This window comes from Glycine soja, chromosome 4 (assembly GCF_004193775.1).
Source record: "Glycine soja cultivar W05 chromosome 4, ASM419377v2, whole genome shotgun sequence".
NCBI lineage: Eukaryota > Viridiplantae > Streptophyta > Magnoliopsida > Fabales > Fabaceae > Glycine > Glycine soja.
This window is the reverse complement of record NC_041005.1, coordinates 24081808-24098400: the sequence shown is the minus strand read 5'-3', so window position 1 is coordinate 24098400 and position 16593 is coordinate 24081808. Positions and strand designations below refer to the sequence as shown.

General features: G+C 35.2%; 2 protein-coding genes across 2 annotated transcripts; one reads left to right on the top strand and one right to left on the bottom strand.

Moving 5' to 3' along the window:
- Positions 1-884: 884 nt before the first annotated feature.
- On the top strand, positions 885-2178 carry LOC114409537. Its single transcript, XM_028373028.1, has one exon. The coding sequence runs from the start codon at positions 1054-1056 to the stop codon at positions 2005-2007; it is 954 nt and encodes a 317-aa protein (XP_028228829.1). The 5' UTR covers positions 885-1053; the 3' UTR covers positions 2008-2178.
- Positions 2179-2924: 746 nt separating this feature from the next.
- Positions 2925-8966, bottom strand: LOC114410683 (agamous-like MADS-box protein AGL18). Its single transcript, XM_028374627.1, has 10 exons — positions 8515-8966; positions 6783-6856; positions 6285-6408; positions 5638-5704; positions 5013-5093; positions 4823-4918; positions 4671-4697; positions 3991-4032; positions 3712-3878; positions 2925-3231 (listed from the first exon to the last, which is right to left on the bottom strand). Exons 1-10 carry the CDS (start codon positions 8694-8696, stop codon positions 3177-3179), a joined length of 915 nt encoding a protein of 304 aa, XP_028230428.1. The 5' UTR covers positions 8697-8966; the 3' UTR covers positions 2925-3176.
- Between the last annotated feature and the right edge of the window lie 7627 nt (positions 8967-16593).

Sequence of the window (16593 nt, the reverse complement as noted above, 5' to 3'; positions counted from 1 at the left end):
TCCTCTTCCCCTCTCTTGCTGACCATTCCTCTTCCCCTCTCCGCTTCCTCTTTTTCTTCTTCCTCTCTCCATGTGACCATTCCTCTTCCCCTCTCCCCTTCCTCTTTTTCCCCTTCCTCTCTCTACATGACTGTTCCTCTTCCCCTCTCCCCTTCCTCTCTTTTCTCTTCCCCTTTCCCCTTCCTTGTTTGCCTGCGCCTCCCCTTCCTCTTCCCTCTCCCTATGAAGCACGATGCGACGGTGCCGCCAAATCACCGCACCTTTGCCAACGTGACAAAGCCATATACTGAAGAAGGTCTCTTGTTCCTATGGTTCCTCAGATTATGGCATACAACCTGTTTCAGGTATTTTTTTTTCTATTGTTTGATTTATTATTTTGATTCAATCTTGTTGGGATGAACTAATCTTGTTTTTTGAGTGGATTTGATCTATTGTTTTTGTTTTATTGTAATTCAATCTGGGTGCTTTATTCTTCCTTTACATCTTTTTGTTGTTGCTTCCCTCCCAAACCGGTTAAGCCAATCACATCTTTTGGGATCTTGGGGGTTCTTGTGCAAGATCCTAACTCTCTCTCTAGTGTTGGATCTTGACAAAATGTATCTTGAGTGCAAGAACCCACTCATTATTATTTATTGCTAGCTTAGCTAGCTAGATTGTGCTTCAAGGCATGTCCAAGTGGACCCAATTGTGCGCGCAAGTGCAAGTGCAACACCGTGTGTTTAAAGTTTAGAATTCAACGCAAAACCGAGTCCCAAGGATAAGCACAACTGACCGCTGCCAAATTAATGGGTCCCATGTTTCTTCCGATGTGTCCCATGTTTCTTCCGTGTTTTAAATCACAAATTCTGTGTTGTTTAGTCTACATGTTGTATATATAGCCCACTTTTTTAAGATCAATCCAAACAAAACCTCAAAATCTATATATTAAATTAATCGCAGAAACTTGATATATTATTACGCAACCAAACTTTCACACCTTTGAATTTTAGTTGTCAACACCCTCTTTTTAAAGCTTTGAAGCATCTCTGTGTTCTAGTTAGCTTCCAATAACAAATGGTACTTTTGATAGAGAAACTTACAAAACATTACTTCAAGCTGGAGAATCACCACCATGCCATCACACACCTTCAACCAGAGGAGTTATCATCCTCACTGCTTGCATTTAAATCCCATGTGTCCAAATCAATTGACCAACTAGCATCGGATTTGAAACCCGGATCAGAGACCCCCCTGTCCTTAACATGGTTTGGAAAGTGTTTCGGCCTCTTGCCCTTCATCAACAAGGCTTTTGGAAAGCTTGTTGTGGATATTGACTACCCAATGAGTAAATTGGAGATCTTTTCCATTGAAGAGTACCTCAGCTACACCTTGAGTTTGCTAGAGCTTCTGAATTCCGTTTCTTCTCGTCTTTCTAATCTTGACCAAGCTAGGCTTTCTCTGGTCCATGGTTTGACCCTGGTGGAGAACTCACCTTCTTTGGCTACAAAACATCTGAAAGCGATTCAATTTCAACAAGGGTACTCTTTCACCACCAACTTTGGTAAAGATCATGATGATGAAGTAAGGGTTTTCTCTGGCAAGGAGTGGATTGTTCATGAGGCTGTAAAGGAAATGAGGAGTATTGGATTCTGGGTATGCGGGGTTATGTTGTCTTGTTTATATGGTGATGGTAAGCCATACATGGAGCTGAGAAAAATTGCTGGAGGGTTTGATGGTTCTCTAGTTGCCACGCTTGATTTCAAAATCAATGAACAGTTGATAGAGAAAAGGCCACTCTTCAGCGAGATCAAAGAGGTAAATAATGGTGTTTCTAACCTTCTTGTTGCTTCTGATGAAGTGAGACATGATGCAGCCAACGAATTGCAGACAAAGCTTCGTGTGTTGGAGAAGCTATCTGATGATATAAGCAAGGAGGTGGATAATCTGTTTGCCAACGTAATGACTCAGAGATCTGAATTAATTGACAGTTTTCGACTACAGAAACAACCACAAAAATCAAGTGTCTGATCATATATATTATGTATAGATCAATAGTTTTTAATTACTTTTGTATTGTTTATAAATTGTATCAAGTCATGTAAATAGTAATACACAGTTCCAGTGGTTATTTGCACACTTAGGAACATATGTAATGAATAATAAAAATTATGGTTCTTCATATTTTCAGTTGACAACCAATTCATGATTCAAAATTATGCAACTTTTAAACGTTTTGTGTCCACCATAAAAACCGGAAGAAAATGTCTAGGAAATAAAAAAAAGAGAAGAGGAATTTAGGCAAATACGGGTTTTTTTCTTTTTTTAACTTTCACATGTTTAGGAAAACTTACCTCCCTCAAAATAATGGCTTTTCTTTCTCAACAATTCTCTAAAACAAAACGATTATCTTCTCAAGGAAAATGAAACAACTTTTTTTTTTCCCCTAAAAGAGAAGGAAAATTATTCCCCTTCCATGTTACTTGTCTCTCAATAAGAAAAAAAATAAATAATTCTCCAATTATGCACCAAGGAGAGAAAGGACCATTACAGTTACATTTTGAAGCATAATTAAACATTTTACTTTAAATGTGGTTTTCTTCTTGTTCACATGGCGTGCAGACATCTAGAAACAGCAGCCTAGGGCATTACAGGAAAACTGAAAATAGGTAAGTATTTTTACCATTGCAAGTATCTGTTTACATAAAAATTGTAAAGACAACGGAAATGTATAATTGCATTGCATCATTCAGCAACCATATTGGTGGTTGCACATGATTAAGACAGAAAGAAAACATAAAGATAGATTAATGTGGAACTGTAAAATAAACCTAAACATTAAGACAGTAAAATAAATAAACCAAGTTGGTGAAATAATGGTATAGGCAGCTGCAACCAAGTTGGTGGTTGCACATGATTGAAGCAGAAAACATAAAGAAAGATTTAAGTAGAGCAGTAAAAGAAACTAAACATTGTCTTCATTAGAAATTTCACAGTTACTTAGGCCAGAATTTGGTAAAAATGGTTAATGTGCATCTTTCCAATATTCTAAAAGAGCCAAATTCAATTTATAACTTGAGAGTTACTTTTGGTCATACCTTTTCTCCCTAATCTATATTGTACATAACTACAACTGCAATAAATTAGTCTGAAATTCTATTTTCCCTGTTAATATAAGAAAATCAGAGAACTAGGCTCAGTCATTTGCAAAGTTTTCTTTCTTGGGGGCCTTCCTCTTGAACACCAGCAGGCAACCTACAGAATGAGACCAGACAAGTAGGGAAATGAACATTAAATAGGAGGAAGATCCTTCAAAACTTGCTGGTGCTTTAGTACATTCAATCTTTTAATGTGTGTAGCTAACTAATTTTCTAGGTTTGAAAATGCTCTAGATAAAAAAACTGAGGGAAAGAGGTTTAATTAAGAATGGAAAAACTTAAGGCAAGAAAACTTGTTGAATTCAAATATATATAACTATAGCAACAACATAACCCTATGCAGTAGTAATGCAAGGCACTTGTTTTGTTAATAGAAGCTGAAAGCGGAAACCACTATGACAGTACTGATCATGTGTTGCTTCAGTTGCTTGGGACTGTTTTTGACCCAAATCATAGGGAAGGTATTTTACCCAGGAAAATCAAGAAAAGTATTGTTTTAAGTTTCACACAGCAAATGTAGGCCATCGAGATCTTACCCAATTTATTTTAAAAGTGTGGTAATTGAAAAACATAGTACCCCAAATGAAATGATGTGTCTGAACTCCCTTTCTCATTTCCACAGTTATTGGCCAAGTTGAGATATCTGGCACCAGTATCTACAAAAGTATTCTTTCCTTCAGTATGTTGGTATTGGAATGGGACCATTCGTTCTGATTGTGGAAACAAACACCGAAGCTCCTCAATCTATAACATGATATAGGCAGAAAAACAAAGCTATTAGTGACATACATCATTCAAAGATAAGAGATGCTGGAAGATCAATATTGCACATTAAGAACAAGCAAATGATATTTGCCTGTCTGCACAAAGTTTCATTCTCCAACATAACCCGTTGTTCCTGAAAAGAATAAACCAAACAAGTTACTACAACAAAAGGAACATTTTCCTTTTTCCCTTGCTATGAAAAAGTAATTAGTATATTCCCAAGTTATATTAAATTCTCAAATTGATACACATTTCAATTTAATTTATCAACAAATTTCTAAGCACTAAAATCAAATTCTTCAACTGCACATGCACATCAATTTGAAAGGTCTAACATGCTGATCTGGTGTAGTTCATAATATCATGCTGATCTGGTGCAGTTCATAAATATAAATTATGAAATTCTATGTTTGTTCTAAAGTTAATGAATGATCTACCTATTTCAGAAAACATATCTTCCATATTGAGAGAAACTACATGTTATCTTTGTTTATAGAAATGCCAACAAAAATACATTTACAAGATTTCCTTTTTCGATAACAACTATCTATTGAAAGGGTTGATTTCTTATTTACTAATAGCCAAATATTCACTACCACGTGGGCTGACAGAGTGCATCATTTGGTTAAATGCTTTATGGGTGGATATCACTATATCAGACCTATAAATAAGCCATCTTCACATATAATCTCAAATGTTCTTGCAAATTCTCCTAGGTTTGTGAGGTTCATCATTATAACTTCCTAAACCTAACTTCTGATTCCAATATACCTGAACTCTAGATTGCTCTAGATTGTTCTTGCAAATGTTATGGGTTGAACATTGCTCTGAACAGAGACCATTAATTATGTTCTACTGATGACCTTCAATGAAAAGGGAAAAAAAAAAGGAACATAATGAAGGGGAAAAGGGATAAATGTGACCTTTCTCGCCTTGACAGACAATAACCCCTCATTAAGTTGCTGCTCTAAATTCTGCAATTCCTTTAAACCCAATCCTGTCAGATCCTTACCCACCAGCTGTCACAAAGGTAAGTATTCATTAGTAGTACTGCTATCACAGAAAAAGAAAGGAGAATGCAAAATAACAATAACATAAGAGAAATTTTCTAACAGATTGACAGAACACATACAATTGCTTTGTTTCTAGCTCTGCAATTTCCTCTCTTAGAATCTCCACCATCTTAGAATCTTCCTTACCATGAGACAATACCATACCATGAGTCACATATTGCTTGAGTATCCTGAGTACATCATACAAAACAATGGAGAAATAGAGGGAGGTGCAAGCAATAGGATTCAAGCATGGTGTATTGTATGTATCATATAGTACCGGAGTTAATGGTTATTACTTCACATCTAATCACTAATTATAGAGTTCCAGTTGGGGTAGTGTGTACAAAAATTACCTGAGCTAAATCAATCATTTACTTTCTGTGATTAGCTTTTAGAATATACAACAAAACTTTAAAATAACATCATACAGAATGTCTATTGAGGGATATAATGCAGCATGAATGATTACTTCTAGAGAATACTTCTCATTGATCAATATAATGATATTTACATGACAAAACAACAACAGAATGTCAAGAAATAATCTAAAATTGCCTATCACATATTGCTATATTAATCATTCTAAGAAAAAATCATTGAACTTCTAAAACTGAAAACTGCCAATTCTTTATAGTTCTTGGCTTCACAAATTTTTGGATCTAAGGTGAAGTACAAACTATTGCCTGCCACAATTTGGTAACAGATTCAAGTTTACCAATCAAAGAGACATCAAACTCAATCCTTGTGAGACTGATCACATATTCGAGGCATGCCAATAAAACACCAAATGAAGAATGTATATTAATATTTTATATTAGATTTAAGTTCCACTTATTGAAGAACAAGTTTATGTATTATTAAATCAGAAAAGAGATTAATTTAAAACTAGACCTGAATATTTAACAGGCAGAAAAACAAAATATAAAAAGTGCCTTTCACAGGATCTATTGTGCGTTATATGGAAATATAATGTTTAATTAACAATGCAGCTCCAAAACACAATGGATTGAAAGACTGTCTGAATCTTAAATAAGGAAATCATATGCAGACTTATAAGAAGTACTGCATATGAGTTAGCAGGTGATAGGAACCAAATTTACTGTAGATATGTGGAAAATACTCAGAATTGTGCTCTGATTACAAGGGTAAAATGAAAGGTTTAAAACCTTAGAATGAAAGAAAACAACAAATCAGAGAAGGAAAACTTCTCTGCCCTGTGGCAACAGGCAGCCCATAAATAAATAATTGCCTGCCTTCACTCTCTTATCTCCTCACATTCATCCTCACTCACCCCTTAACCGCATTCTCCTTCTCACCCATTTTCCACTGCTACATAGGCAGATTGTTAAGCTGTAGCTCATTAGCTTGAATATTTCCCGTCTTGCTCTTTTTGTACCATAGGCTCAAACCATTTCTTCCTTTTCTAGCCTTCACCCATAAGTGAAATTCATTTTCTGCAAATAAATTATTATTTTCCCATTGACAATTAATTTCTTGTGCTATAATATGCTGTTGATTTATGATAAACAACATTGCGATAAAATAGAATGCACTATTCAACAACAACAATCAAAGTCTTGATCACTACATAGGGTCAGCTACATTTAAGCAACACCATTTGATATTGTCAAAAACCAATCTTTCAAAGGGGCCATTCAGATTCAGGTGCATTTTAATGGTTTTAATAAAGATTTCTGTTTGGACTATAAATAAGGTTAATAAACTTGATAAAATATATTGCTTACATATATCGAAAAATGCTCAACCTATTTCTAAGACAGTGAAACCTTAATGAAGGTTAATAGGAAAGAGGAGTAAAAGAGAGCACCTGTCTTAATTTCTGCTACAGCAGCATCTGTAGAACCAAGGCATTTGTTGTATCTTGAAAGTGTTCGCTTCATACTGCAAGAAGGATTTGTAAGTATACAAAATAATATAGTTTGTAGAAAATGAACCAGATCATATGCCCTCCCATGTGTGGATTTGATAGGACAGTTGTGTATTGTGACTTTAGGCAGTCAAGCATTTGCGTGACGGCTATTGCGTTGTCTTTTATATGTATATGGCATGGCATGGAATGGCAGTTTCAGTATTTTGTCAGTAGTTTGTATCAAGTGAGTTTGAGAAAGATTGTCTGTTAGGGCTTAGTCCTGTGTATTGTGTTTAGTGAACTATAATTCTTGTTGTACTGTTTTGATCCATCCATCTGCAACATCACACAAACATACAACATATGTTTCTTTCACATTGCAGTCTTGCATTTCACCAGGGAAATATTATTGACAGCAGTATCATACAATCACTAATAGCTTGAATATGTTTTTGGCCCCTGTAAGTTAGCACTTTTTCATTTTTGGTCCTTATAAGTTCATTTTTCTAATTTTAGTCCATGTAAGTTTGCGTCTTTTCAATTTTGATCCTTGTATGATATTTTGTTCATCAGTCCCTGTAAGTTTGTGTTTTTTCAATTTTGGTCCCTACACAAACTTATGGGGACTATAAATCAAAAAATTAGAATCTTATAGGGACCAAAATTGGAAAAATGTAAACTTATAGGACTAAAAGCAAAATATTTTATAGGGACCCAAATTGGAAAAGTGTCAACTTACTGAGACTAAAATTTAGAAAACTGAACTTACAATGACCAAAAATGAAAAAACACTTACAAACTTACAAGGACAAAAGACATATTTAAGTCATCGCGAAATGAGACTTGTTAGACCAAATAAAATCATTTACCTTACTTTCCTGCTTCGATTTATCCATTGGCCATCATATTAATTTGATAAAATCTTCTTATATACTCTGTGCCTTTGACATAAAGGTTTCAGCAACATAAATATTTAAAATAAAGCGATTCCTTTTATTTTATTCTATTTTGTCATAATTATTTTCAACAAGAAATCAATCCTTTCATAACAGCATCTAATTCTAGAAATAAATTCTAGAAGCTTGTATTAGTTGTATAAACTTTAGTAAATTTTAATATTTTTAATTAAATCATATCATATCTACAAAATATGGTAAAATTGAACACCAGACAAAGCAATTTTGACATTTTTAGCTGGTTATTTATATAAAACTAACACATAAAAGTGAAAACAATGAACAGTCAAACAGGGCACAAACCATTCGTAGGGCTGCCCTGAAGCTGAGACAGACAGTGACCCCTGACCCTAATATTTTTATTTCAACAAGTGCTGAACAGGGGATAGATGAAGTTCATAGAAACAGATTTATTTTAGCAATGATCCTCAATGCAGTCACACACAAACCAACAGAAAATTTCAACCTTTTACATAGACGAAATTCACTTCAAAACCATAAATTATCCTGATAAGATACGATGTATAACAGTTCACACACACAAACACACAAAATGATCAAAACCATAAGTTAATTTTTTTTTAGTACATGCATGGGGTAGACACGAAAACAGAGGAAAGAAATTAAATTAAACTGATAGAAGGTTCTGGAAGTGAAGCATTAGTGTAGGTGCGAAGGGCATATAGATAAAAGTAAGAGGACATGCAAGGGCGTTGGAAAAGCGAGGGACGCACCCAGAACTGGAAAGCTCGAAGAGCTTGCCGGTGTTGGAGAAAACTATGACGGCAACCTCGGCTTCACAGAGAATGGAAAGTTCCTGAGCCTTCTTGAACAACCCGGTCCTCCGCTTCGAGAACGTGACTTGCCTGCTGCTGGCATTGTCGATTCTTTTGATCTCGATCTTCCCTCGACCCATTGGTTTAATTTCTCGCTCTCTCAGAGCGCAAACATTCCCAACTGAACGAGAAATTAGAGCTGGTGCTTTGGGAGGAGTAGCAATTCGACGGTTGAAGATGCAAAGGAAGGCACCGCACTAAGTAAGGTTGCGAGAATGGAAAGCGTTTTACCTCAAATGACCAGAGAGGTTCGCTGGAAACGGCAACTTTGCATGGCTCCGTGTTGTCGGTGTATTTAGAGACTGTTTCCTTTTTGCCCCATTTTGGATTTTCATCTGCACCGGCGGGTCCCATTCTTTTTCTTTTCTCCCCAATTTTCAATTGTCTTTTTTGACTTCATTTACTTGTGTCATTAATATTTACATTAAATATATATTATGAGATGAAAATTCTATTTATTACGAGAAAATAAAATCATAAATATAAATTTATATGATTAGATTAAATTTGAAAAAATAAATTAGAAGGAAAATAAACATAATTTTATTAAACCATGATTATTAATTAACTTTCAATCTTAATCATTTTTTTATATATATAAGGATAACAATTTTATTCAAACTAATATTTATACAAAATATTTCCTTAATCTTATAATAATTATCGTATACAAAGAAAGAAATTATCCCAAAATATTTATTATTTTATTTTTCAATACAACATTAATTACTTTTTTTGCTTAAATCTCTTATGTATTCCTTTGATCTCTTGTTACCTTATTATAATAATAATAATAATAATAATAATAATAATAATAAATAAAGATAATATTACCATAATATTGTCCTATCAAAATAATAATATCATATTATAAGGCCCATGGATTTAAAGCCTACAATGATCATATTGAGGGATGTGAGTCATGTAGATAGGATTTGTCCTTCCTACATAACATGAGTTATGCCTAGAGGGCTCTCAATAGAGTGAGGCGTGTAATATGCATGGCTACACACAAATGGGACCTATTTGTATTCAAAATCTACTTGAGTATTGCAAAATAAATGATTAAACTTAACGAGGATGACACTTTTATGTGTCATGTTCAATCAAGACATTTGGATGAAAGGATAAAGGCTACATACTGAAAATAGTTGTGGTAAGGTTGAAATTGAATCACTAATTATCTCATAGTCTAAGTGGTAGCGATGCATTGCTAAATGTCAATCACTATTTATAATATTATAATGTTATTATCAGTCTAGTGAGAGTCTATAGGGTCATACACATAGAGTAATCAATTGTAGTAAATGAATAAATTAAATGTGATTTAATTTAGTTCATGGTTAATAAATAAAATATAATTAATTAAAACATATTTAATTAAATGAGATGCAATATTATAAGATAATTAATTAAATATAATTTAATTAATTATTTGTATATCTAATCAAATATGATTTGAGAATACCATTGTACCTAATCAAATATGATTGGGATTTGGGTTATATCACTCTCCTATATATATATATGAAAGAGTTTGACCTGACAGATACATGAAATTCGCTATTGAGAGAGAGAAAAGGTGTAGGTACCAAATCCCAATGCATTTACCATCAGCTCTTGGTGATCAAAGGCAACTCATAATGTGAAAGCATGCTTCAAAGGTACATTCTAAGCCCTTAGAACGTGAAACCTCAATAGTACAACATGCATCCCTCATGTACCCTTCCCTGCACATTTATCATGCTAATGGGACTCAAGAGTCCCTATCGATTTAGTGTTTGATATGTACTTTGTACAAAACTCAATAACTTCTTGTGAAATATACCATTCAACTATGAATGCTTCTGGACGGTATGGATTCTTGCTATACCCTTTGAAGATCTTCGTGTACCGCTCAACCAAGTACACTTGTAACACCTTGAAAATTTCAACTCATATATATATATATATATATATTTCTCTTTGAGTAATTATCTTTAATTACTCTATTTTTTTCTGTTTAAATTTTCTGTAGTTAAATTGGTTGTGGTGTGTTATTTAGATATTGATTTCAACGTGATGATTTATAGATTTGTTTCCATGTTGATTTAATTTATCTTGAGTTCTAAATTTAACTGATAATTTAGTACTTGGGAAATTTTATCAATGAGTAATTTGTGCACATCAAATTTAACTAATCAACCAGTATAGATTTTTATTTTACTAGTTTTATAAAATTTAATTGCATTGTGATATAATTACACAGTTTAATTGATGTAAATTTATGTTAGGTCTGGACGATCAAGCGTCTCATCCATCTTAAATTTTAATGTATAACAATAAGTATAAATTATTGACCTCTTGATAACATCATCGGTGACATATCTAAAGTGGTAACAACTAGACACTCTCTCAAAGATGCATGCAATAATATGACTTTTGTTTCTTTAATTGAACCTATAAATTTAAAAGAAGTCATAATTGATGAACACTGGATTATTGATATGCAAGAAGAGTTAAATAAATTTGAAAGAAATAAAGTTTGGGAATTAGTTGACAAACCCGATAATCATCCAGTTATAGGAACTAAATGGGTATTCAGAAACAAATTGGATGAACATGGAATAGTAATTAGAAATAAGGCTAGGCTAGTGGCCAAAGGATATAATCAAGAAGAAGGAATAGATTATAAGGAAACCTATGTTCCAGTAGCAAGATTAGAAGCCATTAGAATGTTATTGGCTTTTGCATCCATAATGGACTTCAAACTCTATCAAATGGATGTTAAAAGTGCTTTTTTAAATGGTTTCATCCAAGAACAAGTATACTTGGATCAACCTCCTGGTTTTGAAAACTCAGAAAAGCCCAATCATGTCTTTAAATTGAAAAAAGGCTCTATATGATTTAAAACAAGCCCCAAGGGCTCGTATGAACGTCTGAGCAAATTCCTTTTAGAAAAGGACTTTTCAAGAGGAAAGGTTGATACCACTCTTTTTATCAAAAGAAAATTGAATGATATTCTCTTAGTACAAATATATGTTGATGATATGATCTTTGGGTCAACTAATGATTCTCTTTGCAAATAATTCTCTCAAGATATGCAAAATGAATTTGAAATGTCAATGATGAGTGAGTTAAATTTTTTTCCTTGGACTGCAAATAAAGCAAACAAAGAATGGTATATTTATTAGTCAGTCCAAATATTGCAAAGAACTAATTAATAGGTTTGGGATGGAAAATACTAAACACATGGCCACTCCTATGAGCACTGCTCGCTATCTGAATAAAGATGAAACTGATCAGTCAATAGATATTAAGAAATATAGAGGTATGATCAGATCTCTTCTTTATTTATCTGCAAATAGACTTGATATAATGTTTAGTGTTTGTATATGTGCAAGATGCCAAGCAAATCCCAAAGAATCTCACCTTAACGCAGTTAAAAGAATAATGACATACTTATTAGGCACTATAAATCTAGGATTATGGTATCCTAAGAATTCCTCTTATTATCTAATAGGTTACTCTGATTTTGATTTTTCCGGATGCAAAAATGATAGAAAAAGCACTAGTGGAACATGTCATTTTATTGGTTATGCTCTAGTATCATGGCATAGTAAGAAACAAAATATGTTGCCTTATCCACTGCTAAGGCGGGATATATTTCTACTAGAAGTTGTTGTGCACAAATACTTTGGATGAAACAACAACTTTCTGACTAGGGATTAATACTTGATCATATTCCCATTCGGTGTGATAACATGAGTGTAATCAATCTATCTAAAAATCCTATTCTGCATTCTAGAACAAAACATATTGAAATAAGGCATCATTTCTTGAGAAGAGAATTAAGACTCATAGACATAAATAACTTGGATTCATAGCCATTTTGATTGTTTATAATAAATTGTCTTTGATGGCTATTACTCATGCTTGTTTATGATGATTATTTCCTTTGATTAAGAAAAATGATTGTGTTTGATAGTTATCTTTTATGGTTGATTATAATGATTGATTAATTTTTGTTGAGTGAAGTGCTTGTGTTTGCTAATGATTGTTTTTGATTGACTATTTTGTTTGCTTTTGATGATTGTGTTTGATATTTATGATGATTGATTACTTTGAATGTTTATAATAATTGCATTTGACGGTTGTTTTTCGTGATTGTTCATACTCATAAATGTTTTGATTGCTTAATTTTATATTGATTGCTTATAATCACATATTTGTCCTGATTTCTAGCGTTATCTGTCTTTAATTTTCTTAATATTTCAAACTTTCTGCATTGGGTTTCTTTCGGATTTGGTTCTTTATATTTCTGTTTTGGACTTGGTTGTTTTGTGACTGCTTTGGGTATTCCTCTTTGATATTTAAGCATTGATGTTTTTCGCACTTGGTTGATTCCTCCGTGAATGATTAGTTATTATGTGAATGATTGTGTTCTATTTTGATGCTTTCGTCATTTTGATGTTGCCAAAGGGGGAGAGAATCATGTAAGGTACATGGTATATATTTTTTTGCAAACTATTTTCTGCTAAGCAATGATTGCAAAATTAAGAGGGAGTGATCGTCTCGCAAAAGAAATATTTTTCCGTAAATGATTTCAGTTAATTGTTGTTAGACCCTAATTTTGTCCGAGGACTATCATTCACCTATGTTTTGATTCTCCCTTGTCGAATTGAGCTGTTCGACACTAGTTGTTGCGTAAGACGGGAGATTATTCGACGTTTCGATAAAGAATGCGGAAAATACCCGAATAGGAGGGCAAAAGGGTCATTCTAAGGCTTTTTCTGACCCCTGGCTCGCCCAGGCTAGCCTCCGGGTCACCTGGCCCCCGAAATGGCTTAGGGGTGAAGTAACCAGCTCGCCTGGGCAAGCAAGGTTACTTCAGGTTGAAGCAGTAGCTCACCTGGGCGAGCTACAGACCAACCAAGTCCCCTTATTTCCTATAAATAGGCGTGAGGGGGGCTGAGGAAAGGGTGAAGCTTTCAAACATTGAAAGGATTTAGTGAAATTTGAATAAGAAGAAGAAGAAAGAAGGGAAAAATGAGGCTGAGGCACTACCCAATTGTGACCGTAATCAACTTCCACATCGTTCTTCATTCGGTGTTCTTCGTCCGTCATCCGGTTAGTATTTATTTTAAGTATTTGAATACAATCTATGCACCCTTAGGGGTCCTCTTTGTTGATTTGTACATCTTCATCTCATTCTTCTATCATCTGTAATCTCTTTTCTTTTGGTAAAGTGAGTTTTGACCGGTCATCTATGTCACCAATCATCTTTTAATGAGTTTGAAGTTTAATAAGTGAAACCAAGTTAAAATCAACATGTAACTGAGCTTTTTATCCATGAAAGTCACTTCAATCCGTTCAAGGTCCAATGCCTTAATGGTCTTTTCTATTCTTATTGGTTAAAATGAACCTTTCAAAAGTTTAAAATCAACTCAACACACAATTTTCTTGCTTTTAAAAGAACTACGTAGGTCTGAGTTCCTCATCGCCCTTAAGGATACGTAGGAGCAAGGGCAACGCTCTTGTCGACCCCAAAAAGTAAAAAAAAAAACATAAAAAAGGGAAAATAAATGAAGATTGAAGTCATGATTTTGCACACTCGATTAAAGGCTATTGTCCCTTGTGACGGATGCTTGGGGTGCTAATACCTTCCTCGCACGTGAACAACTCCCGAACCCTTATTCTTAAAATTTGCAGACCCCTTTTTGGTTTTTCTAATGTTTTCCTCGAATAAACATTGGTGGCGACTCTCGTGCATTTTTCCTTTTTTTTTTGGAAGACGCACCCTTGAGTCTCGCCTCGCCCTCCTGCCGAAGGGTAGGTTGCGACAGTTGGTAACTCCACTAGGGACTTGTTATTAGAGAGTTAAGCCATTTAATCTGTGTGCAATATTTATCGTGACCTTTTCTTCTTTTTGTTCCCTTTCATTCCTTTGTGTTCTTATGTTCATATAACTCTTTTTTTCTGTGCTTTGATATTTGGTGTGGTTGTTTACCTATCACATGCATGTTTAGAAATATTTGTTTATTTTATGCGCACATGGAACCTACACCTTTGCACACACGATGAGTTATTGGGCCTTATACCCAGGTCCGTAAAGACATAGGAAGTGGAGATTGATCTGTGGTCATGTTAGGTCTCTGACTCGTTTAATGACAGTGAAGCCTCATCTAGAGTTTTTCTCTTTGATGATACATTGTCGCTGGTAGTCCTTACCGCCATAATGTTTGATATCAAAGAGGATGATATCTCTAGAAACCTTTGAAAGTTATGTGCGACCACCTTTGAGAGTTGTCACTAAGTAGCAAACCCTTAGCTCCTCCCATTAGGTTCCTATTTTAGGGACACGGGACAAACATATTGTGTTGTTTCCTTAAGCCGTCCATGCATATTTGTATGACGTCGTTATTGTGTGCATCATTCCTGTGTTTGCCATATTGTTACGCCATGTCAACATTATTTTATTATGTTGTCATGCTCGTTCGTCTAGTATGTTTCTCTTTGTGCTACCAACCCCATGCTCTCGTGCATGCATATTCATACCGTGTCATCACTCATGCATCACATTTCTCTCATCATCATTGTCACGAGGTGCCGGAAGGTCTGCATCACCTTCTTAATTGCATGCATTGGGCACCATGGTAATGGCTGCAAACGAACCATGATACCCAATGCATTGTAGGTAAGAAAGGGCGGTCTTCCGGACTCTTGTGTCCGTAGATAAGCACATTTTGTCATGCATAGCATAAATATTCTCTGTTGCATTCATCATACCTCTTCTACGATAGGATGTTGAAGTATTGATTGTCACAATTTTCATTCTAGCAAACATGGGGTTGAACCCAGCGCCCTCTTTTAAAAAAGGCTCTATCATGTCAAAGCCAAGAGCCTAGAACTAGCCAGCTTGCAAAAGCTAGGGCAGCGGATGGATCAAGTTCAACGTCAAGCCTTCTGCAAAGCATAGGGAAAATCTGGGATTTGGCCATGATAGAAGTACCTGTCGAAGCCATTGCATCCCTCGCTCAGTACTACGACCAGTCACGCAGATGCTTTACATTTGGGGACTTTCAGTTGGTACCAACCATAGAAGAGTTTGAAGGGATCTTGGGATGCCCGCTGGGAGGAAGGAAGTCGTATCTATTTTCTGGATTCTACCCCTCCATGGAAAGAGTGGCAAAAGTGGTCAAGATCTCGACACAAGAGTTAGACCGACTAAAGCAAAATAGGAATGGAGTGGTAGGGATACCAAGGCAACACTTGGAGGAAAGGGCCGAAGCTTTGGCAAATCAAGGACAATGGACTTCATTCATTGATATATTAGTGTTGTTGGTGTTTAGGATCATACTCTTTCCAAATATGGACAGACTAGTGGATATAGCAGCGATTGACACTTTTCTTGCTTATCACCACAGCAAGGAAAGCCTGGTCGTTGCTTTTTTACCCGATGCCTATGACACATTCAACCTGAGATGCGAAAAAAGCAGTGCGAGAATTGTTTGTTGTACACCCGCTCTTTATGTATGGTTGGTCTCCCATGTTTTTCATCATGAAAGTAGACCTGTCTGTCCCCTACAAGGTCATCGCATGTGTGTCGAAAAGGGAAGGACAAATTGGGAGGAACTCTTGGCAGGTATGATAGGAGCATCTGTTAGTTGGTTCCCCCGATGGAAGGAAGGAGGGGCCGAGGTTTTGTGCTCGTGTGGAGAATTCCCAAATGTCCCCTTGATGGGAACGAGGGGCTGTATTAATTATAATCCCATACTGGCTATAAGACAACTAGGTTACCCTATGAGAGGGCACAATCGAAAGAGATCATCGTGCCTTTTGTTGCATGGGGTTGCAATGAAGGCAATGCAAAAATACTTCAGAGAATTTGCAAGGTGTGGAATATGGAAGAAAGAAAAGATAAGGAGCTTAGGGGAAGTAACAACGTGTCATCGATGGCTATCATAAGTTGTTGAAAGCTAGGACATAAGGGATAAC